The following is a 25,343-nucleotide window of genomic DNA, read 5'->3' as shown; positions in this document are numbered from 1 at the left end:
ACCACTTGCCGACCAGCCGGCAGGTCGGCTCCCCTGCGCGAGAGCACGTAGTATAACGTTGGCTCTCGCGCAGGCCACTAGTCGCCCCCGACTCCCGTGCGCGTCGCCGCCGGGCACACGCGATCGCTCGTTACAGAGCGAGGACCGGGAGCTGTGTGTGTAAACGCACAGCTCCCGGTCCTGTCAGGGAGAGAAATGCTGATCTTCTGTTAATACAATGTATGAACAGCGATCAGTCATTTCCCCTAGTGGGGCCACCCCCCCTACAGTTATAACACACCCAGGGAACATACTTAACCCCTTCCCTGCCCCCTAGTGGTAACCCCTTCACTGCCAGTGGTATTTTTATAGTAATCCAGTGCATTTTTATAGCACTGATCGCTAAAAAAATGCCAATGGTCCCAAATATGTGTCAAAAGTGTCCGAAGTGTCCGCCATAATGTCGCAGTACCGGAAAAAAATCGCTGATCGCCGCCATTACTAGTAAAAAAAAAAATGTTAATAAAAATGCCATAAAAATACCCCCTATTTTGTAAACGCTATAACTTTTGCGCAAACCAATCAATAAACGCTTATTGCGATTTTCTTTTACGAAAAATATGTAGAAGAATACGTATCGGCCTAAACTGAGAAAAACATTTTTTTTTAATATATTTTTGGGGGATATTTATAGCAAAAAGTAAAAAATATTAATTTTTTTCAAAATTGTCGCTCTATTTTTGTTTATAGCGCAAAAACTAAAAACCGCAGAGTTGATCAAATACCATCAAAAGAAATCTCTATTTGTGGGGAAAAAAGGACGCCAATTTTGTTTGAGAGCCACGTCGCACGACTGCGCAATTGTCAGTTAAAGCGACGCAGTGCCGAATCGCAAAAAAGTGCTCTGGTCTTTGACCAGCAATATGGTCCGGGGGTTAGGTGGTTAACTTCCTCCATCAGTTCATCCCCCATGGCTATTACCTTTTGTATAAATTGACCCTCCCTTTGTAGATTGTAAGCTCTAATGAGCAGGGCCCTCTGATTCCTCTTGTACCAAATTGTAATGTCTGCCTTTATTTTTTTAAGCGCTGCGCAAACGGTTGGCGCAATATAAAACCCATATAATAATAATACATTTACTTGTCGTATTTAACATGCATGGAGTGATGACAGGGACTCTTTAGGGTCAATGTTTTCTTAGTATAGAAGTATGACACATAGAGAAGGGTAGGATTCGGAGGACAGTGTGTGAATTGTGTAAGAATGTGCTTCATCCAGCGCCATGTGATTAGGGGAGGGCGAGTCTAAGCACACAGGACAGCCCTGAGTAAGGAGCTAGAGCTCTCACTACTCAATCTCAGCTGGGGAAGAAGAAAGAGGAGCCGGAAAATCACAGGAGACAGGTCATTTTACAACTCATTGGATACTTTCTTTTACAAAACACATGTCTTGTGTATCTGAGGGGCCTAGCGTTCGATAATCGAGGAACGAATGTGTAAATCTCTGCGTCAACGTGTATTATTTTCTTCTTCGCTCTTTTATGTTCATGAATGTTACTTGTGTGCTTTACTTGGCTGCTGTGGGAGAGATGAAGGTCAGGGAGTTTTCTTTGTGTGTTAAACTTTGCTTGGCTTTGAGGCTTAGATAGGAGAATGCCCCCCCCCAGCTGGCCACAATGTTTATTGTAATCACTTAGGACCCAGGCACATGTCTCATGTCAGATAGTGTTAGGAAAATACATCAATGTACGCACAGTGATTTCATGAAATGTTTGGATTAGCCCTGGTTCACATTGCAGCGATTTGACATGTCAAACTGCATACCAAATCGGCAGCTATTGCCGGCAATGACACACTGATGCCGCACTGATTCGTAAAAGTCGTTTCTGTACTACTTTTGGCAACGTCGGTGTGCGATTTCAATAGACATCTGTATATAAACCCGCAAAGATGTCTCTGAACCCCCCCAAAGTCAGGACTGACATGCAGGAACTCGCACCATTTCATTCCCACTGTCCGTGTGAACCTAGGCTAAGGGCCAGTTCACACCTGGAATCGCACAGGAACACACTGTGCGTTTCCTGTTTGATTCACATTCAGTGCGATTTCAGCCCATTCAAAATGAATGGGCTGAAATTGCAGCACACCAAAAGTAGCGCATGCACTTCTTTTGGAAATTCACCGCAACCACATCACATTGTACCTCCGTACCGTGCGATCTGGTGCAGGAAAACGCACTGCGCTTGCGACCTGCATTTTGGGTGTCATTAAAGTGATACTATAGGTTTGTGTTTTAAAAAAAATAACAAACATATCATACTTACCTCCACTGTGCAGTTCATTTTGCACAGAGTGGCCCCGAACACCCTCTTCTGGGGTCCCACGGTGGCTCTATCAGCTCCTACCCGCAAGAGCTAACTCACTCTGGGAAGCTCTTTCCCGAGGGGGTTAGCTTGCAGGGGTGCTCCTGTGTGATACAGTCGGTGGCTATAGCCGCCAACTGTATGACTCGGCAGCATTGGATTTGATTGACAGCAGCGCGAGCCAATGGCTGCGCTGCAATCAATCTATCTGAAGCGCCAAAAAGCCCAGGCAACGATCGAGCGCATTCACAACGCCAGAATTTCCATGGCTCAGGTAAGTAAACGGGGGGGGTGAAAAAGGTGAAAAAAAAGGTGAAAAAACATGTACCTTTACAACCCCTTTAACTTAATATTGGCACCTTCTGCAGTGCGTTTTGAATGCGGTGAGGGAAATGTGCACGGAACTCAGGTTTCCTGCACCGCGATCTAGTGTGAAGTGGCCCTTAGGTCAATCAAAGGCTAGGTTCATATCTTTTTATTTTTTAGCGTGTTTTCAGATCCACAGAAACACACTACAATCCATTTAACCTTATTTCTGATGGGTCCCATTCATATCTGTGCAGTTTCCTGCAATGCATTATTTGGGAAAGGTGTAGGGACTTTTTTTTTACACAGTGCATTTTTGAGTCCGAAGACTTCGATGGAATTGTATCAAAAACACATATACATGCGTTTTTGGTGCATTTTCCTGCATGACAACAGATACAAAGGATATAAAAAGTCTACATACCCCTGTTAAAATGTCAGGTTTCTGTGATGTAAAAAATAGACAAAGGTAAATCATTTTAAGAACTTTTTCCACCTTTAGGCCTGATTCACACCTATGCATTTTTAGTGCTTTTTGCATTTTGCAATACAGCAAAAAGCACTAAAAACGCATAGGTATGAATCAGGCCTTAATGTAACCTATAAACTGTACAACTCCGTTGAAAAACAAACTGAAATCTTTTAGGAGCAGGAAAAAAAAATAAAAAAATAAAAATAAAAAAAATAATGTAGTTCCATAAGTATGCACATCCTAAATTCAGAATTAAGCAATCACATTCAAACTCATGTTAAATAGGAGTCAGTACACACCTGCCATCATTTTAAAGTGCCTCTGATTAACCCCAAATAAAGTTCAGCTGTTCTAGTAGGTCTTTCCTGACATTTGCTTAGTTGCATTCTACAGCTACACCCATGGTCCACAGAGAGCTTTTAAAGTATCAGAGGGATCTCATTGTCAAAAGGTATCAGTCAGGAGAAGGGTACAAAAGAATTTCCAAGGCATTAGCTATACCATGGAACACAGTGAAAACATTCATCATCAAGTGGAGAAAATATGGCACTACAGTGACATTCCCAAGAACTGGACGTCCCTCAAAAATTGCCAAGAGGCCTACAGCAACATTAAGGCTTCATTTCCACTGGCGTTTTTACAGCCACTGTTGTTAGGCTTTTTTACAGCTCAAAAACGTCTATGCCACTTGCAGCTCAAAAACGCCTATGTGGGAATGAAGCCATAGAATAACATGGACAGGCGTTTTTAAGCTGTAAAAAACGCTCAGAAACGTGGCTGTAAAAACGCCAGTGGAAATGAGGCCTAAAGGAGCTGCAGGAATATCTGGCAAGCACTGGCTGTGTGGTACATGTGACAACAATCTCCCGTATTCTTCATATGTCTTTGACATGGGGTAGAGTGGCAAGACGGAAACCTTTTCTTAGTAAGAAAAACATCCAACCCCGGCTAAAATGTGCAAAATCACATCTGAAGTCTCCCAAACGCATGTGGTAAAATGTGTTATGGTCTGATGAAACCATGGTTGAACGTTTTGGCCATAATTCCAAAAGAAATGTTTGGTGCAAAAACAACACTGCACATCACCAAAAGAACACCATACCCAAAGTGAAGCATGGTGGTGGCATCTTCATGCTTTGGGGATGTTTTTCTTCAGATGGAACAGGAGCCTTAGGGCTGGTTCACACACAGGCGGCAGGACTTTGGGGGCGACTCAGCAAGGCGATCTCAGGACGACTTGAGAGGCAACTTGCAAAATGACTTCTGTATTGAAGTCAATGCAAGTCACCCCAAAGTCGTACAGGAACCTTTTTCTAAGTCTGAGCGACTTGCGTCGCTCCTACAGGTCGCCCCTGTGTGAACCGGCTCTGTAGAGTCATGTAGAGGGAAATATGAACAGTTCCAAATACCAGTCAATATTGGGACAAAATCTTCAGGCTTCTGCTAGAAAACTGACTAAGAAGAGGAACTTCATATTTCAGCATGACAACAACCCAAAGCATACATCCAAATCAACGGCTTCACCAGAAGAAAAATAAAGTTTCGGAAAATCTGTGGGGTGATCTAAGGAGCGCTGTGCACAGGAGATGACCTCACAATCTGACAGATTTGGAGTGTTTTTGCAAAGAAGAGTGGGCAAATATTGCCAAGTAAAGATGTGCCATGCCTGATAGACTCATACCCAAAAAGACTGAGTGCTTTAATAAAATCAAAAGGTGCTTCAACAAAGTATTAGTTTAAGGGTGTACACACTAATGCATATTATTTTTATTTTTACTTCCCTCCACCTAAAAGATTGTTGTTCAGTTTATATGTCATAATAAGACCACTTTCATACTGAGGCAGTTTTCAGTCGTTTTAACAATAGAAATGGCGCCTGAAAACTGCCTCCCATTTTCTGCAATGGGTGCTTTCACACTGGGGTGGTGTGCTTACATTTGAAAAAGTCCTGCAAGCAGCATCTTTGGGGAAAATTCTGAGGGCCCTGACCAATCCCCAACAGATGGGTTGGCAGGGGGCAGGCCTCCTCAAATACTGTGGGTCAGCCCAGGAGGAAGTGTGGAAGATGGAGATGGAGTTTTAGGCTGTCGGAGGCTTTTTAGAGTAGCTCCCCAGTCTGGGGGGCGGGGCTCAGGGCTTAGGCTCGGGTGCAGAAGGGACCCCTCCTTATGACACACAGGGGGATCCTGACCAGGAGGCATGGGAGCAAGGAGAGGACAGCGGGAGAACACTACCAAGGAAATATTCAAGGAGGAAGGCGGCCATGTGGGATGGTGAGTGTGACAGTCAGAAGACTGAGGGGCATGCCTGAAGGGACTGGGGGCAAGCAGTCTGTGATGGATGCAGAGTCAGTATGGGAGGACTGTGGAGAAGTAGCCAGAAGGGCTAGTGAGATGGGCAGCTGCAGCCAGGTGGGCTGGCAGTGCCTGAAAAGGTGGTACTGAGAGCGGTAGCCACAGGAGTAGGACAGCTAGAACTAAAGACCTCTCTTTTTTTGCTATACTACCAAAGGGGCCCATGGTCCCTGCCTGCAAAGGGCATTCACTTGGATCTGATTGAGTTTGATCAAACTGTCAGTGCTAGCTGGTCCTGGGAGATGTAGTTCTACAAGAAAATCTGTGCTGAAGGTAGAAGAGGAGAAGTGTATATACTGGATGTATATAGTTTGTGTCCCTGAAGATTTCTTTGCTGATCAAGTGGGCATCCCATAGCAACCCTTCCCCATCCAAGTTTAATCTCTTTCAACAAAAAAACAAAGCTGCAAGGACTGCTTCTTGTCTCCAGAGTGAGTGGTAAATTCATGTGCCTGGCTGTGCAGGGTGGGAGATGCCCATATTCAGTAGCAGCTCTTGCGGGGGGGGGGGGGGGGTAGCGCTACAATACTCATACACTTTCTGTTTGGTAGCCGTGTAGATTCTCTTATTGTATGGTAATGGATGCCACACGTTTGTAGATTGTCTCCTGCAGCCCCATACCCGTGTTGCTGCTCTACTCTCGGCTTGTGCTGACTAAGGTTTTCAGATCGTTTCCAAAAGACATTTGAGCAAGTATGGCATCTCTTAAAATAGTTTAAACTCTATCCTAATGTTGTCACAATGCAGTTATCATGCAATATAACGTGACTCTGTGTATAATCCCTTTTTATACTGTCTATAGACAATCTAATATATACAATTGATGGTCTGCATTTTGGACATCACTTGCAGTGGCTGGACTATGTGAGTGGCTTGATTGTTCCCTCTTTTATGGGACACAGGAAGGCTTCTTATATTCTGTGTTGCTGTCGGGGATGGTGCATGTCAAGTCTCAGCAGTCTTGAGATACAGTAGATGTCTCCTCTGCTTTTGTCTTGCTAGACCACTGCAATGCCTGATCAATGGTTAAACTGTTTTCTCTCGTGTTTCTCTTTTCAGATAATCAAGATGGATGATCCTACGGACAGCACACCTGATAATTCTAACAGCATCAGAAATCTATCAAGGAATCAGATATTGACACTTCTTTCTACTGCTTCACTTAACTTTAGTTCTATGATCTGTTACTCCATTTTGGGACCTTTTTTTCCTCAAGAGGTAAAAACAAACCTGGTTAGGGACTTGGTCCTTGACCCATTAACAACAGTATGTTTTTTATGGAGGGGAATACCAGTTAAAACAAACAAGCAAGGCATATGAGTGTCTTAAAGCGGAGTTCCACCCAAAAGTGGAACTTCCGCTCATCAGATTCCCCCCCCCCCCTCCGGTGCCACAATTGGCACCTTTCGGGGGGAGGGGGGGCAGGTATCCTTTCCCACTTCCGGGAGTAGGGTTCCCGGCATGAAGCCGAAAGCCTACACTGCCGGGTTCCCTTACCCGCAATGGTTGCGGCAGCACCCGACAGCTGATGGACACCAGGACAGGTAAGTGTCCTATTAAAATCCAACAGCTGCAATTATTTGTTAGATGTGTTATGTGTTAGATTAGAATATCTTTCAGCTTTTCTTGCTGTTTGGAGAGATTTACCTAATTCCCCCATTCATACATTGAAGGAGGGAGTGGGGGAAATGTCTTTGCTTTCTGACAGTGGGGAGACTTTTCAGAATAAAGTGATCAGCGTTGCAAGCTATAGCCTGCAGCACTGACCAAGCGGGAAAAGTCTGACAGGGTGGTTGTACAAAAGTCAATCTGTAGATCGACTTCTGTACAACCTCCCCTGACCATACGTGGATCGAAAATTATGCTGGTCCCTGCTAAACTGGTCAAACTTTTCATCCACGTATGGCCGGCTTACAGTGTAAGTAAACCCCCATATAATTTTCAGCCAAGGGAGCTGCCATCTTTGCTTCTGTTTAATCTACAACTGCCATGATGCTGCACATGTGATCAGTTATGACATCAGCCATTGGATGGTTTGGTTGAGAGCCCAACCAATGGGAGTGTTACATTTCCGGCACATGCCATAAATGAAACTGTTTTATGTATGGGTTTACTTCCGCTTTATCTCTGTTGAATATCACCCTTTGATGTGGAGTCGGATATCTGTGGCTGTGAGGTATTAAGGTTGTGGCAGTTGTAAAACAGAATATTTTCCACAAACTTTTAGGTCTTTCTTTACCATACTCAAGAGTCAGCCATTGCAATAATAATTGAATAAACACACAAATAATTTGTTATGGACTTTCAAGTAGAAAATGCTTAGCTGATAATTCCACACTTTGGGGTTTATTTACTAAAGCTGGAGAGTGCAAAATAAGACTCACTTCTAGATTAAAACCAATCAGCTTCCAGGTTTGATTGCCTTAAACCTTGATTGAACAAGCAGAGGTTAGAAGCTGATTGGTTTCTTTGCAGAAGTGAGCCTGATTTTGCACTCTCCAGCTTTAGTAAATAAACCCCTTTGTCTTGAGTGGTGCAAGCTATTTTCAGCATGCTTGAAGAAAGATCAAACATTAACCACTTCCCGCCCGGTCAATAGTATATTGACGTCCGGGAAGTGGTTCTGTTATTCTGACTGGATGTCTATTGCCCATGAGCCGCCCATGAGTGGTGCCCATCAGTGGCGCCTATCTGTGCCCATCATCAGTGCTTATCAGTGCCACCTCATCGGTGCAGCCATATCAGTGGCAGTCAGTGCAGCCATATCAGTGGCAGTCAGTGCAGCCATATCAGTGGCAGTCAGTGCAGCCATATCAGTGGCAGTCAGTGCAGCCATATCAGTGGCAGTCAGTGCAGCCATTTCCTGGTCGTCCTACGGCGGCACAGGTTTGTGTGCCGCCTACGGACTACAGGAAAAGAAAATTTCAGGTAAGAATAAATTTTCCTATTCCTGGTCGTCCTACGGCGGCACACAAACCTGTGCCGCCTACGGACTACAGGAAAAGAAAATTTCAGGTAAGAATAAATTTTCCTAATCAGTGGCAGTCATTGAAGAAGAAAACGTATTTAAATAAAAAAATTTTTTTAACAGAAACAAATAAAAATTTTTTTTTTAAAATTTTCGGTCTTTTTATTCGTTGTGCAAAATATAAAAATCGCAGAGGTGATCAAATACCACCAAAAGAAAGGTCTATTTGTGGGAACAAAATGATAAAAAAATTGTTTGGGTACAGTGTAGCATGACCGCGCAATTGTCATTCAAATTGCGACAGCGCTGAAAGCTGAAAATTGGCTTGGGCAGGAAGGTGCTTAAGTGCCTGGTATGGAAGTGGTTAAAGAATAATTAGAGGTACAGATTTTTTTTTTTTTTACATGTAATTATGCATATACCATACCTGTGGGATTCTTGTAGAAGCTGGAAATCACTGTAGTAGACACCATTACCATAGTGATCTCCTCCACTAGTTTTTGCATCCCTAGTGGCTGCCCCACTGCATTGTGAACACAGGAGGTCACCTGCTCAGCATGGCACAATTCAGAGAACATTCTGCATTTTCTCAATGAATGCAAAGCATGCTTTGATAGCATGAAGCAGAGAGTGGGACATCACTGCTCCACCTCGTCCAATCAGAAAACTCTTTGCATTCATTGAGAAAATGCAAATTGTTCTATAAATGGCTTCCATGCCGAGCCAGTGGCCTCCTGTATTCACAAAGCAGCACGGTGCCCAGTAGCTAATGGAGATTACTGGTGTAGACACTGCTACTATAGCGAATTCTAGAGGGATACCACGGGTATGTATACTGTACATACCTCCACTGGACCAATGTAACAATGTAAAAATATCCATACTTGGAATTCTTCTTTAACCGGTTCCCGACCAGCTCACGCATATATACTGTGGCAGAATGGCTCTCATGGGCGAAATCCCATATATACGGCTTCGCCCAGGAGAGCCACCAGAGGGCACGCACAGTCGGGTACCCGATGCGCATGGCCGGCTGGCGCAATCTCATGCATGAGCGGTAGCACGGGTGTTTGTGTGTGTGTAAACGCACAAATCCCCATGCTGTCTGAGGAGAGATGACAGAGCGTGTGTTTCTACAAACTAGAAATCATGCTCTGTCAAATCTCCTAGTTAGTCCCATCCCCCCACAGTTAAAACGCACAATAGGGAACACCGTTAAACCTTTAATCACCCCCTAGTGTTAACCCCTTCCCCATCAGTGACATTTACATAGTAATCAGTGCATATTTATAGCACCGATTGCTCTGTAAATGTCATTGGTCCCAAAAATGTGACAAAAGTGTCCGACCTGTCCGTCGCAATACCGCAAAAATACGCAGATCACCACCATTACTAGTAAAAATTAAAAATAAATTTAAAAACTGCATATAAATGCCCTGAATCTTTCCCATAGTTTGTAGACGCTATAACTTTTGTGCAAACCAATCAATATACGCTTATTGCGTTTTTCTTTTTTTTACCAAAAATGTAGAAGAATATATATAGGCCTAAACTGAGGAAAACATTTTTTTTATTTTTTTAAATTGGGATTATTTACTATAGCAAATAGTAAAAGATATTGGGGGTTATTTACTAAAGGCAAATCCACTTTGCACTACATGTGTAAACTACAAGTGCAAAGTGCACTTGAAATTGCACTGAAAAAAAAAAGCATTTTAGCTTGCACATGAGTGGATAATAAAATCAGCAGAGCTTCCCCTCATTTCAGATCTACCCCTTAGATTTACAGCGACTGCACTTCCAAGCGCACTTTCAGTGCAATTTCAAGTTCACTTTGCACTTGTAGTGCAAAGTGAGTGGATTTGCCATTCGTAAATAACCCCCATTGTGTTTTTTTTTTTTTTTGTATGTGTAAAACAAATATATAACTTGTCTTCAATTGACACATTTTTTATTTGAAAACGCTGAGGACTTCAGAAATGTGAAGTTGTTACATTTACCGTATTTATCGGCGTATAACACACACTTTTTCCCCTGAAAATCGGGGACAAAGCAGGGGTGCGTGTTATACGCTGATAGCGTACCTCAGAACTGTCATCTCCTCTCCGTTCGGCTCCTCTGCTTTCACTTTACACACACAGTCCCGCCTCCGCCACCGGCATTGGACCAGTGTTCTGCCTATCACAGTAGCTGGTCCAATGCCAATGGCGGAGGCGGGACTGTGTGTGTAACGCGAGAGCCGAGTGCAAAGGAAATGACGGCTCAGTGATTTCCTGATTCAGGCTGCTGGTGTGGGAGATGGTGAGACTGCAAATGATGATACTGTAGTTTTACTGGATTATTTGTGCTGCATTATTGCATTATTTGTGCTGCATTATTGTGCTGCATTGAGGACTTTATTTGGGCTGCAGATGGGCATTGATGGTCACTGACCCTTAATTTGCTTCAAAGTTGTTTATTTTAAAAATATGTTTTTGTCCTGAAACTTCCCTCTTAAAATTGGGGTGCGTGTTATATGCCGACGCGTGTTATATGCCGGCGCGTGTTATATGCCGATAAATACGGTATATATGTGTGTATATTTGGGTATAAAGTTATCCACAGACTATCTCCCAGTAAATGAATACTTTTTTTGTGGTGGCCCCCAAGATCAATCAATCAGACAGCCATTGGGTCGCGACTGAGATGTTTGGATCAGTCGCGCTCATACAATTGTTCATGTGTATGTCCAGCTTTACATTATCCAATTTTGAAAAGGGGAGCAGCATAAGATTGAAAAAAAAAAAAAATTGTTAAAAAGGTGTAAATTTAAATTTGTATAATTTCTTCTTCTTTTTTTTTTTTTTTAATAGGCTGTGAAGAAAGGGCTTAGTAACACAGTGATCGGCTTAATATTTGGATGTTTTGCTTTGTTTAATTTTTTAAGCTCCTTAATATTTGGGAGATATGTAAGTATGGCTATTTCCCTTATAAAATGTGAACCATGCTATTATACAGATATTTACATAACTGTTATTATACAAAAATGTGTGCTATTTGTCAAAACGATCATTATTTTAAGCATCTTCAGCTCTAATTTCTGTTTACCAAAAACAACAATTGTTAAGCCAGGTAACTATTGTTCCAAAGTGAATTGAGCCTATGGCCCCTTTCACATGTGCGGAACGTATGTCTGCATTTTCATCCATCCGTTTGCGGATGAAAACGGGACATACATTGGTCCCTATGTGATTGCGGGTGTCAGCGGATGAACATCCGCTGACACCCGTAATCACCCGCTTCCGCAAACATCCGATTTTGCGGACGGAAGAAAATCCTATTTTTTCTTCCGTTATCGGATCGGATGAACACGGACACACGATCCATGTTCATCCGATCCCCCATAGGGGAGAGCGGAGAAAAGACAGCGCGGTCCCTGCACAGTGTGCGGGGACCGCCCTGTCAGCCGACGGCTCAGCAGGGATTTTACAGAGGATCCCCGCTGAGCTGACGCACACACGGAGGCGGATCATTACTGATCCGCCCCGTGTGAAAGGGCCCTAAGTGGTTGCAGGACATAAACAGTAGATATGTGCGGAACGAAAAAAAAAAAATTCCTATCACCTTCCAGGACGACACACCTGAGAGATGAGGGCTCCTCCCCACAGGAAACACAATCAATTGACAGCTTGTTATAAGTCCCCACCCTTCCCCTTGATCCTCAGTTTTAATGCATCCAACCACAGGGATATAAGGAGCCTGGGGATATAGAACACATTCACATCTGACATGTCAGCATTCAGATGGGAAGAAAACCAGAAGTTGGGTATGCTTGGTTACATACCTGTCCAGTCCTCTGAGCCCAGGGAATAAGCTTCCCTTAATCTATTATCTTTAAGTGGGTTTTTTCCTTTTCACCATGGCTATGGCAAACAAATAAAAAGGGGACCCACAAGGATTATCTGTCAGGAAGCCTTTTTTTCTAAATTGTGCTCCTGAACAGACTAGTGGTTTAAAACCAGATGTTCTTTGTTGACCAAAGTAGTTCCTTGTTTCACAGAACAAATTTCTGATTAGTCTTGTTGGTGATCCTATGCAGCAGTTACAGACATTATAGACCACGATTGCTAGAATATTGACACAGTCAATCTTTCTATCTTAAAAAATTCTCAGGCTCTAAGATTTTATCTATTAAGAGCCCATGCATCCGAAGAGAAGGCAGGGGCATAGGTGGAGCAGACCTGCCGTTCAGTTACATGATTCAGCTAGGATGACTTCATCACATTCTAGAGAGTGGAGGTAAAAAAATTCAAGTCAAAATCTGACATTTAGCACAAAGGCCTTGCAGGCAAGGGTCCCACCCTAAAGTAGGCCTGTTGGTTCCTTTATTATCCTCTCAGGTGTGCCGTCCTGGAAGGTGATGGGAGAAAACCTACGTTAGACTTACCGGTAACGGTATTTCTATGAACCTTCCAGGATGGCAGGCCTACTTCCCGCCCTATGTGGAGGGAAAGATAAGCTAAACGCTAGGTGGTAAGTACCTATGTGGAATGATGTCTTTTGTGAACCAGTTCAGGATTACTTTATTACATACTGGGGATCAAGGGGAAGGGTGGGGACTTATAACAAGTTGTCAGTTGATTGTGTTTCCTGTGGGGAGGAGCCCTCATCTCTCAGGTGTGCCGTCCTGGAAGGTTCGTAGAAATACCGTTACCGGTAAGTCTAACGTAGGTTTTCAATTTATTATTTCCATAAATTTGTTTAGTTAAATTTGTTTCATTCGTTTTCAGAATTAGTTTTGTTTATTCGCATTCAGATCGATTCAACGCGTTTTCCAATTTCCAAAGGGAATAAAATGGAAAATAACAATAGAATAGAAAGGAATATAACAGAAAATAAAAAAATATATAATGGTTTAACACAGAACAAAATAGGATAGAAAATAAAATATTAGAATGGAAATTTATATACTACAAAGGAATAGAATAAAAAAAAAAGAATAGAATAAAATAGATTATAACCATCTTCTGAAATTCGAATAGAATAATTTGTTTTTAATAGAATAGAAATAATATAACCATTTTCCAAAATTCAAATAGAATCAATTTGAATAAAAAAAGCTAGAATAGAAAATAACATAATAGTATAGAAAAAAAAACAATAGAATGAATATAAACATCTTCCTATTCTTTTCTATTCTATTTAAATTCTAACAAATCTATTCTATTAATTTTTTTTTTATTATATTCTTTTTTTTGTTCTATTCTTTTTCTCTAGTCTATCTTATTTTCTATTCTATTCAAATTTATTCTATTTGAAATTCGAATTTCGTAAGTTTGTTGTATTCTTTCTATTCTATTTCATTTTTTCTATACTATTCTGTTATTTTTCTATTCTATTTTATTGTTTTCTATTCAAATTCAAATTAATTCTATGTGAATTTTGGAAAATTGGTTACATTCATTTCATTCTATAGGTTTTATTATATATATATATATATATATATATATATATATATGTGTGTGTGTGTGTGTGTGTGTGTGTGTATATATATATATATATATATATATATATATATATATATATATATATATTTCGAATTTCAGAAGATGGATATATTCATTCTATGTTATTCTATTCCATTTGTTATTATATTCTAGCCTATTCTGTTCTTTTATTTTCTATTCTATTTTGTTAAGTTTTACTTTATTATATTCTATTATTTTATTTTCTGTTATATTCTTTTCTAGTCTATATATATTTTTTTCTTTCTATTGCTTTATTTTCGACTCTATTTCATTCTCTTTAGCATGGGTCCCCTGCAGCCCCATGCTGCAGGGGACCCATGGACCCCCCTGTACGCCTGGATAGGAGGAGTAGCAGAGGCTGCATATTGATGAACGGATGTCTTCATTTTCCTCCTGCAGCCGCTGAATGCCCGTGGGAGGGAGGCATCTGCTTCTCCTAGCCATCTTCTTTCTGCTGCCCCCCTGTGTGCTTTTTCCCAATCCCCTTCCTTGTCCTTCACAGTTCTGCCGGGTTCCCCCAGCCACTTACTTTTCTGAATGAAGAGTCGTGATCTGTACTGATCACGGACTATGTCCATTCATACCCGAAACATAGTAAACCACATTTACTATGCTTTAGTTTGTGAATAGAGGGGAGAATATGTACTTGGCTATACCTGTTCATTTATTCAGTGTAGCTGAGGCTGCAGATAAGGAGATTGAGGGCTGTGTCCTCAATCTCCTTTCTCTGTCTCAAAATCAGAGGTCTGTTTAGGCCCCTGATATCTCACCAAAGCCTCCCCCCCCCAATGGGGCTCCTAAAAATGATTAAATATAAACAGTAAAAAATAAACTAATAACAGTGGTGGAACTGCCAGGGTCATAAAGGTCGCATTTGCACGTTCCGCTATCGGGTTCAAAAGGAAGGCCCCGGGCTAGGGGTCAAGGGGGCCCTTTATGGTTTATGGCCTGAAGGTTTTACAGTATGGCACTGATCACAGCTGTTATATTAATGACCACATTCCACCTCCAGGTTTGTAAAGGTACAATACTGAATATCACACAATTTGACTGAGATATTATTTGTCTTAAAGAATTGCACTAATTTTAGGGTTTTCTAAACTTGCAGCTTGTACAGATCGGAGCAAAATTTATGTTTGTGTCAGGTTTGGTTGCATCTGGAGTTGCTACAGTACTTTTTGGGTAAGGTTTATATATTTTTTTACTCTTAAATTTAATGAGCGATATACTGTAAACTTTATGCTTTGGCATACACTTGGTAGTGTACATAACTCAACTCGGAATATAAATAAAGTAAGATTGATTAGGGCTTAGCTAAGACTTGAGAAAAACAGTTACTAATCAAAATCAAACATTAATCTGCAGTTATAGACTGCACTTTGTTAATAGATCATAGTATGCAATAAATGAATAAAATATCTTAAACCTAAAAACTAGAAGTTCACTAATGCGTAACAGGTCTGCATGTCAAAGATATTTTTTATTTTAATTTCAGATTATTTTTGCCTCTGTGAAACTGATAAGTTAGATGGTGTATACGCAAATTACACAGGGGCCCTTGCTTGATGGTGCACTAGGACAAATGTTACATGATCTCATGGATAGTAAAATTGTTGTCTTTCTTATTTTAGGTTGCTTGACAGAATTTATGATGGAACAATATTCGCGGCTATGTGCTTTCTGGTCAGAGCAGTGGATGCTGTGGGTTTTGGTGCTTCAATAACGGCTTCTTTTTCTATTTTGGCAAAAGCATTCCCCAACAATATAGCTACTGCAATGGTAAATTTTAAAGAAAAATAATGTTATTTATACAGTGCCGACTTGTTGGGCTTTACCAAGAGCATTCGATGGTTTACACCAATTTCAGCTAAGATTACATGGAAATATTTAAGGGTATACACACAACCACAATATTTTAGACCAAATCCATTTAATTTGGCAGCATGCAGCATGCATTGGACCGTGAGAAATGTAAAGATTCTTAAATTTCTATTGGTATGCTGCTGCTGTGTGGACACAGCCGCTGATCCCAATATAACAGCCGTGCAGGTGTGTGACGGTATGCATTCACGCGCTCACACATCTGTCAAATGGGACCAGGAGCTGTGTCTGTGCAACCGCTGCATCCCAATAGACATGACTGGCACTGCCTGCACGTGGATGCACACAAAACATGCATTGTGTGGCAATGGTGTTTCTTCTGCACGGAAGATCAGACCGCCTTGCAGTCTGAGGTTCTTACAGGGGGAAAGAATAGATGCATGTACAAAAAAAAAAATATATATATATATATATATATATATATATATTACAGTACAGACCAAAAGTTTGGACACAGCTTCTCATTCAAAGAGTTTTCACACTGAGGGCATGAAAACTATGAATTAACACATGTGGGATTATACATAACAAAAAAGTGTGAAACAACTGAAAATATATTTCATATTCTAGGTTCTTCAAAGTAGCCACCTTTTGCTTTGATTACTGCTTGGCACACTCTTGGCATTCTCTTGATGAGCATCAAGAGGTAGTCACCTGGCGCAGCACCCCATCACTCTCCTTCTTGGTCAAATAGCCCTTACACAGCCTGGAGGTGTGTTTGGGGTCATTGTCCTGTTGAAAAATAAATGATGGTCCAACTAAACGCAAACCGGATGGAATAGCATGCCGCTGCAAGATGCTGTGGTAGCCATGCTGGTTCAGTATGCCTTCAATTTTGAATAAATCCCCAACAGTGTCACCAGCAAAGCACCCCCACACCATCACACCTCCTCCTCCATGCTTCACGGTGGGAACCAGGCATGTAGAGTCCATTCGTTCACCTTAACTGCGTCGCACAAAGACACGGGGGTTGGGACCAAAGATCTCAAGTTTGGACTCATCAGACCAAAGCAAAGATTTCCACTGGTCTAATGTCCATTCCTTGTGTTCTTTAGCCCAAACAAGTTTCTTCTGCTTTTTGCCTTTCTTTAGCAGTGATTTCCTAGCAGATATTCTACCATGAAGGCCTGATTCACACAGCCTCCTCTTACCAGTTCTAGAGATGTGTCTGCTGCAAAAGGTGGCTACTTTGAAGAACCTAGAATATGAAATATATTTTCAGTTGTTTCACACTTTTTTGTTATGTATAATTCCACATGTGTTAATTCATAGTTTTGATGCCTTCAGTGTGAATCTACAATTTTCATAGTCATGAAAATAAAGAAAACTCTTTGAATAAGAAGGTGTGTCCAAACTTTTGGTCTGTATTGTGTGTGTGTGTGTGTGTATATATATATATATATGAGAGAATCTATCTATCTGTATATATACACACAAAAGAAAATTAAAGAGAACCAGTGTGTGTGTATATGTATAATATATATATATATATATATATATATATATATATATATATATATATATATATATATATATATATATATATATATATATATATATATATATATATATATATATATATATATTTCTTAAGTGATAGATCATCCTTTAAAGTTTAGGTAAACCTAACTAATAAAAATGCCCTTATAGCGGTGTACCTCTTCTATCTTCATATACATTGAAGGACTCACTTTTTATTCAGCCAGACTTCCTTTGTAATATTTTTGTATTTATTTTTTAACAAACTTCATTTACAATTTGTCCATTTGATATCAGAGGCATCCACACTGGTGTGCACACTGGATCAGCTGTGGTTAGATTCAGCAGCCAGGGTATGCATGATACTGTAATCTAAAAGACTAATCGTAAGTTAAAAAAGCGGCCAAGCTTACTTAATGCATAAAAAATAGTGTACAGAGTTTTCTAAGTGGTTAGTGACACTTTAAGTATCTGTCTTCAGATCATGCATGCTAAAGTGTCTGCATATTCTGAGCAGTAAGGCCTCATTCACACAGTCTCTGTGACACATGAATAAGCTGTTTGTTTATGTGGTTGGAGCTGTGTGCAGGCAGCCTGTTTTACTCTATGGGGATGCAGTAGCTGTGCAGACACAACTAGGGTTGCCACCTGTCCAGGATTCACCCGGACAGTCTGGGTTTTTTAATGATGTGTCTGGGTTTTAGTCCGCCTGAAACCCGGACACATTATTCAGATCAGGCTGTGGATCCCCAAGTAACTGAAATATGGGAGCTGCGGGCGGCTGTCAGGTAGCAGGCTGGGCTTTGATGTCAGCAACAACAAATTGGCCACACCCACTGTTTGCACCGCATTACTACTTTCCTTGGGGCATCCAAAGGTGTCCCAGGTCTTTTATAATCCTATAGTGTATACTACAAAAAAGTGTTTGGCTTGAAGAAAAGGGGCAACCCTAGACACCACCACAGGTCCTAATGTGACAAACATGCAGGGCGGATGCGCGCCGCTGACCTGGCCATAGTGCCCACATAAATGAAACCAAAAAGAATTTCATAAGTACCCCACATTCACCTCTGTAGCTTTAGGCATTGTAGAGAAATTCATTTTTAAAGTCCACAACCAAGGCGTAGAAATCATATTTTTTTTATTTGAGAACCAACCTTGGAAGCCTGCCACAGCTGATGTTTCTAAGCTGTTGGAAACCAAATGAAACCTGTTTTTTAAAGTATTGTTTTGTGATCTTTCAGGCTGTGAAATATACCCAAATGTATGGCTTCATAGCCCTCACGTGGCTGTGTGCATGAAACCTTACTGTTTGTGAAGAATATGTAAATAGTTTAATGTCCGTTTTTTTGGCACAGGACAACTTCAGACTATTTTAACCACTATTTATTGTATTTCATCTTCAGGGATTTCTTGAAATTTTTACTGGGCTTGGACTTATCTTAGGCCCTCCAATAGGAGGACTTCTATACCAGACATTTGGATATGAAGTCCCCTTTATTGCCATTGGCTGTATTGTATTTGCAATGGTGCCATTAAATATTTTCATCTTGCCAAAATATGGTATGTAGATTTTTCAGTACTTAATACGTGTGTGTTTTGTAATGTTCAGGTCCAAGTTGTTTTTATTCTGTTACAAAGTCTTTTACTCCCCTGTGTATTTTTTACACTGCACTACACTGTTTGGTAAGGCAGGTGTGCTTCTTCCGAACAATCTCCATATGTTCCTATTCAGCGATCATCAACAATGTCCATAGTAATGCATGAAGACCACCAAGTGAAGATCTGACAGGAGTAATGGGAGTTGCTCTGTGGGGGTAAATTCAACTGTTCTAAATGTACAGTTATCTTTTATTACTAATACCTTTTGAGAATGTCAATATCAAAAACCTTTGTAGAAGTTGCTTTTAGTGATGCTCAATGTTTAAAGAATACGGTGACCAGACGTCCTACAGTGAGGCTGCATTGCTGGGCACTGGTGAGGCTGCATTGCTGGGCACAGCTGAGCATTCATTATGTAGCGCACTGCTCAGCTCTGCATTCTTTATGTGAAATTTATATTCATCTTCCTTGTTTTGCAGAGTTAACCCATTAGTAGTGATTTTACTTTTTGCTTTTTAGACCCAGGTTCTTTAATACTCCAGAACTAACGTGCACCCCTTTAGATTGGGCTCGGGACAGTTGATGCGACTTTACCTAAAGTGTTACTAAACCCAGGATCCGGCATTATATACTATATCTGATCTCCCACAGTACACAGAACATGGAAATGCAATAGTTTTAGTAAATATAAGCTGGTCAATACCTTTTCTCATCAGCAGTAGATGGCAGTCTTGTGACTTCTTCTATCAGTGTCAAGCTGAGCATTGGTTAAAGCTTGTGGGAGGAGTTTTCATTTTGCTCTGACTGTCCTACGAGGCTGCATGACCCCTGACCCTCTGTCTGGACACTGCTGATTGGCCCTGTGCTGATCACTCTCCCAAGAAAAAAAACTCTCTAGCAAAACGCACCAAACTGAGCATGTGCAGCTTGTCCCCAGCCTCTGTTCTATCAGGAGACAGATTGCGAACAGTAGAAGAAAGGGAGGAACAAAGAAGACAGGATTAAACAGTTTTTTTTACACAATGCAGAAAATTAACCTCTTAGGTTCCACATTGAGTATAACAAATATGCTTTACTGCACATACAGAGTAATTTTACTGTTGTGGGTTTAGTAACACTTTAGAAGTTCTTTAGCATTACAATTCATTATGAACGGAGTCAATTTCCTAACGCTAGCTACAACTGAATGGCTGCCCAGGCATACCTCTGCAAGGTAGTCATCCATGTTGGTGTTCTCCAGGTGCTGGTTAACTTTGGTGCCTTAGACAGACTGCAAGGCATAGCAGTCCTCCTTCGCAACAGATGCAGTCAAGCATGAGCCAAAACGACACGCCCAACCCAGCCGTCTTCCATATTTACATTTGCACTCATAAATAGGCTGGATCCAAAAAAGCCCGGAAACTGAGCACACACCTTTCCCACCCCCTCACACAGCCTGAGCCAGCCACTAACTAGTTCTAAACAGCCTGCCTACATGCATAATATTTTCATCGTAAGTGTAAGGTTTTCACAAGTGACATCACTACACTTACTGTTATTACAGAGGCTCGGGCAGAGCTGACCAGCCTTTCTCTACAGCAGTAGATCACTACTATATTAATCTATTGCCGGATAATTGCATTGAGGGGCAGGATTAAATATCCACTGACAAGATCCAGTCAACCCCCCCCTCCCCCCACGTTTTTAATGATCTCGAACCTGTAAAAAAGTCACTAATTAATTTGTGCCATGGACAACCCAAATTAATATTTTCCTAATGTTAACCTAACACCATATGCAAACTGTTTTTTTCCTTGCCTCTGCCTAATGTAGCCTAAAAATGGTAATAAAGCTCTCCTAAAGTAAAAAGCATATGTTCACTTTGAACTTCACCATTCCAATATGTTTCATTAAAGCGGATGTGCCACGGGAAAATAATATTAAAAGCCAGCAGCTACAAATACTGCAGCTGCTGACTTTTAATATTAGGACACTTACCTGTCCTGGAGTCCAGCGCCGATCGCAGCAGAGGACGAGCGATCGCTCGTCTCTCTGCTGCTCCCCCCGCCATTCACTCTGAGGGAACCAGGAAGTGAAGCCCTGCGGCTTCACTGCCCGGTTCCCTACGGCGCATGCGCGAGTCGCGCCGCGCCCGCCGATTGGCTCCCGCTGTGTGCTGGGAGCCGAGTGTTCCCAGCACACAACGGGGGGGCGACGGGATGTGACGGAATGCCCGTCTTTTGCCCGTGAATGCCGGGCCGGAAGTGGGTGCAAATACCTGTCTTTAGACAGGTATCTGCACCCCCCTCCCCCCTGAAAGGTGTCAAATGTGACACCGGAGGGGGGGAGGGTTCCGATCAGCGGGACTCCACTTTAGGGTGGAGAACCGCTTTAAAGTCGCACTGAATTTTATTCAGCTGTCTTTGCTTATATTATGGTGTAAATTTATGGGGGTACACAAATAACATAAATGTTGAGCTTGCAAAAATGCATTTTTTTTCTAGTTTTTACTAATTAATTCTAATAGAAAACAAGGAAATACAATTATAAATGTCAAATGGTTGGCAAAATTAAAGCACTATCTGTCCTGTAAGAAATTATGTATAATAGAAAGGGTAGACTGTAAATCCTAAACGGTATAATGTGCAGAACAATAGTGAAAACAAATGTTTTAAGACTGGCAAATTAAATGAAGTATTGTATTTGGCCAGCCGTGATGTACTTTACTAAAATACAGTGCATGGCATAGGATCTTAGTCTTACCCATGGGATATGGGTAGCTATCAGGTGATTTTGGACACTGGCAAAGAAAAAGTGCTGCAGGGACATCCCTTCTGTAACCCTTCCAGTGGCAGCATTGCTTAGTTTTTTGCAAGTGTTCTTAGATGATGGATGTCTTCTCTCTACTAGGCGAAGCTTACCCTTTTCCTTTCGTGACTTTTATCAAGATTTCAATCAAGTATAGCCACGTATAGGCTGTTGAAACAAACCTAGATCATATACTCGCAAATAAACTTGACCGTATACCCCTTTTTAATAAAGAGGGTATGGCCCTCGAAACGCATTAGCTCCAGCATCTGCAAGTGTCGCCTAGGCCCACGCTATTGCCAGTGTGTGTTCTACAGCAAGGCTGGATTCCTAGCAACTTTGAGTCTGTGATCAAGTTGGTTTGTGATTCTAGATCACAAAAGTGCAAAAGTGAATGTACTCACTGGATGCAGAAGAGAAATATGTCCAAAAAAGCTTTAGCCATACTTTCCTTTTTAAGCACTGCCAATGATCAGCCCACTGTACAATAAATCTACCTCAATGATGAGTAAGGGCACGGTCAACCAACAGTGGAATCCTTGAAGTACTGCAAAAGACAGGATAGCCAGACTAAGTTTTTAGAGACCTTGAGGCAATTGTTCCATCATAAAAGTGTTTTATAAACAAAGTCAATGGGTTTCCAGGGCTAAACATTTCTGGTAAGGATCTGGGTGTTTTTTGATGTAAACAGGTTAAATATGAAAATCTCAATGTTCACAGCAGGTTCTGGCAGCACTCCCTATGTCCACCTCTCACATCAAACAGTGAAGTGGCAGTTGGTACAGTTTAGCTACAAAGCCAGGCATACCGTATATACTCGAGTATAAGCCAATCCGAGTATAGGTCGAGGCCCTAATGTTACCACAAAAAACTGGGAAAACGTATTGACTCGAGTATAAGCCTAGGGTCAGAATGCAGCAGCTACTGTAAGCGGAAAAGAGGGTCAACAATGCCCATTTGCATGCCTCACTGTGCCCATTTGCAACCTTACTGTGCCCATTCTCACTGTGTCCATTGCAGCCTTACTGTGCCCATTTTAGCCTTACTGTTTCCATTCTCACTGTGCCCATTGTAACCTTGTTGTGCCCATTCTCACTGTGCCCATTGCAGCCTCAGTGTACCTGTATTCTTGACAGGCTGCAGGCATCCATTTTTCAAAAGTCGCGGCTTCCTCCTGGTCCGTAATAGGCGTTTGACACTGTGTTCTGCTACTGCCTATCACAGAGGTCCTCTCATTCTCGGACTCAGTTTCCCAGCAGACACTGTGTTCAGTGTTCCGCCAATCACGGACCTTCTTTCATCCTCCTAAAAGAGGACGTCCATGATAGGTGGAACACTGAACACAATGTCTGCTGGGAAAGTCCGAGGATGAGAGGACCTCCATGATAGGCGGTAGCAGAACACAGTGTTAAATGTCTATCGCAGACCAGGAGGAAGCCGCGACTTTTGAAAAATGGACGCCCGTGATCCGACAGGTACACTGACTCGAGTATAAGCCGAGGGGGGTATCTTCAGCCCTAAAGAAAGGGCTGAAAAACGTGGCTTATACTCGAGTATATACAGTATTTAGAACCCGGTAACAAAGTGAAATTAAATTGGCAAAGGGCAAAGAAGAATCCTGTAGGTTTTTTTCCATCCTGGAGTTGGGCTTTAAAGTTGTTTTTTTTTAAAGGTTTTATTATGCATATTTAAGCAACATATAAAGTGAGTAAGTCGTAAGAAAAGTACATCTACATTAGTAAAACTGGTTACAATGTCAGCTTAGTATCGATTTAAAACTTGTAATTTTTAAATTAGCAAGCACAAACAATCTTTTGCAAATGTAAAGAACTTGCAATTATTTGTAAAGTTAAATGATGACCACCACTTCCAGCCAATACGAAGGAAGTAGAGGACATCATCCAAGAAGGAATGTTAAGTAGAGAAAACAACAAAAGAGAAAATATAAAAGAATACAAAGTAATATATAAAGGGTCAATATTACCCCCCAAAAAAGGGGCCCCAGGTACATACAAGGTCTACTGACTGTGAGGCAAGGATATATAAATGAAAGACAGTCAGGTTCTTAAATAGTGTATCAATCACTTACTCAAGAACTCGTTCACCCTGTTATCAAACTATATGCTTCAGAGTATTTGAACTGAAACCAGGCTGACCATGTTTTGTGGAATTTGTCTGAGGATTAGCTAGTGTTTCTTCCATTTCAGAGATATGGTTTACTGTACATGTCCATTCTCTGATAGTTTCCAGCATTTGGGGATCAGAAATTTTGCAGCGTTCAAGAGGTGTTTAATCAGAGACTGCTTGAGATGTGTAATGCCCTGTACACACGATCGGTTCATCCGATGAAAACGGTCTAAAGGATTTTTTCATCAGATATCCGATGAAGCTGACTTTCATCAGTCGTGCCTACACACCATCGATTAAAAAACCGATCGTTTAAGAACACGGTGACGTAAAACACGACGACGTGCTGAGAAAAATTAAGTTCAATGCTTCCAAGCATGCGTCGACTTGATTCTGAGCATGTGTGGATTTTTAACCGATGGACGTACCCACAGACGATCGTTTTTTTCTATCAGTTTTTTAACCATCAGATAATTTTAAAACAAGTTCCTAGTTTTTTCACCGATGGATAAAAAACAGATGGGGCCCACACACGATCGGTTCGTCTGAGGAAAACGGTCCATCAGACCGTTTTCCTCAGACGGACCGATCGTGTGTACGCGGCATTACAGACAACATGCTGGGGTGAGCTTAATTTTAGTGTCGGTGATGTCAACAATCAATTCATGGACATTATTCCAAAAGTAGACTATCTTGGGGTAATCCCACCAAATATGTAGTATGTCTCCTCTAGCCTCTCCGCATCTCCAGCATAGATCAAAAACTGTTGGGTACCATTTTGTCACCTTCACTGGGGTTGCGTACCACTGTGATAGCAGTTTGTAAGAATTTTCTTGTAGTCTTCTTGTGCTAATTGAACATTTGTATGCTGGAATACACGCCTTCTCCCACTGTGGGTCTGAGAAATGCATTTGAAGAGCAGATTCAGGCTTTAAAGTTTAAAGAGGAGCTTCACCCAAAAGGGGAAGTTCCACTTTAAGGCCTCATCCCACTCCTCATTAAGAAATGGCACTTTTTTTTTGGGGGGGGGGGGGGGGTGAGTACCTATTTTTTTCAGGCGTTTCGAGCGGAAGTTACCCCCCCCCCTTCCTCCCCGCAGTCTTCTGAGACACGTCAGAGGTCCCAGAAGTCTACAGGACCATTTATAATAAGCCGCGTGGCTTTTGCACACGCATTGGGCACCAGGAGTATCTGTTTATTAAAGTCAGCAGCTACAGTTTAAAATGGTACGCAGGTTCACTCAAAGCATGCTATTGAATTTTGTAAGAAATTGGTGCAGAGGAAACCTTGAACAGTTCAGGGAAACCTCACATCTAGAAGTACAATTTATACACTGTGTTTTGAAAAATGAAAAGGTTAGATTTAAGGGGCAATGAGTACAGAAATAGAAAGCACAAGTTGGCTTGTGATAACATACTTTCAGAGAATAGCTTAATTCATCAGTGTTTTCCACACCCTGAAAAAGAATTCTCTTAGTTGGAAAATCTATTCTCTAAATGTAATTGTTCAGTGTTTACAC

The 25,343-nt window shown here is 41.4% G+C and overlaps 1 protein-coding gene across 2 annotated transcripts in view; it reads left to right on the top strand.

Annotated features, from left to right (window-relative positions):
• The first annotated feature begins 1,255 nt into the window (after nucleotides 1-1,255).
• SLC18B1 (solute carrier family 18 member B1) overlaps nucleotides 1,256-25,343 on the top strand; it is a 50,530-nt gene continuing 26,442 nt past the window's right edge. Inside the window, exons 1-6 of one of the 2 annotated variants that reach the window (XM_040350449.1) lie at nucleotides 1,256-1,382; nucleotides 6,533-6,691; nucleotides 11,294-11,389; nucleotides 15,057-15,130; nucleotides 15,580-15,727; nucleotides 18,715-18,871. In XM_040350449.1, coding sequence (XP_040206383.1) covers nucleotides 6,542-6,691; nucleotides 11,294-11,389; nucleotides 15,057-15,130; nucleotides 15,580-15,727; nucleotides 18,715-18,871 — 625 coding nt within the window. In that variant the 5' untranslated portion in view covers nucleotides 1,256-1,382; nucleotides 6,533-6,541. The remainder of the gene's footprint in view (nucleotides 1,383-6,532; nucleotides 6,692-11,293; nucleotides 11,390-15,056; nucleotides 15,131-15,579; nucleotides 15,728-18,714; nucleotides 18,872-25,343) is intronic. The other variant, XM_040350448.1, reaches the window with a different exon arrangement.

This window comes from Rana temporaria, chromosome 4 (genome assembly GCF_905171775.1).
Source record: "Rana temporaria chromosome 4, aRanTem1.1, whole genome shotgun sequence".
NCBI classification, from domain to species: Eukaryota; Metazoa; Chordata; class Amphibia; order Anura; family Ranidae; genus Rana; species Rana temporaria.
Note: the sequence above shows the minus strand (reverse complement) of the source record. Positions and strands in the feature narration are given on the sequence as shown.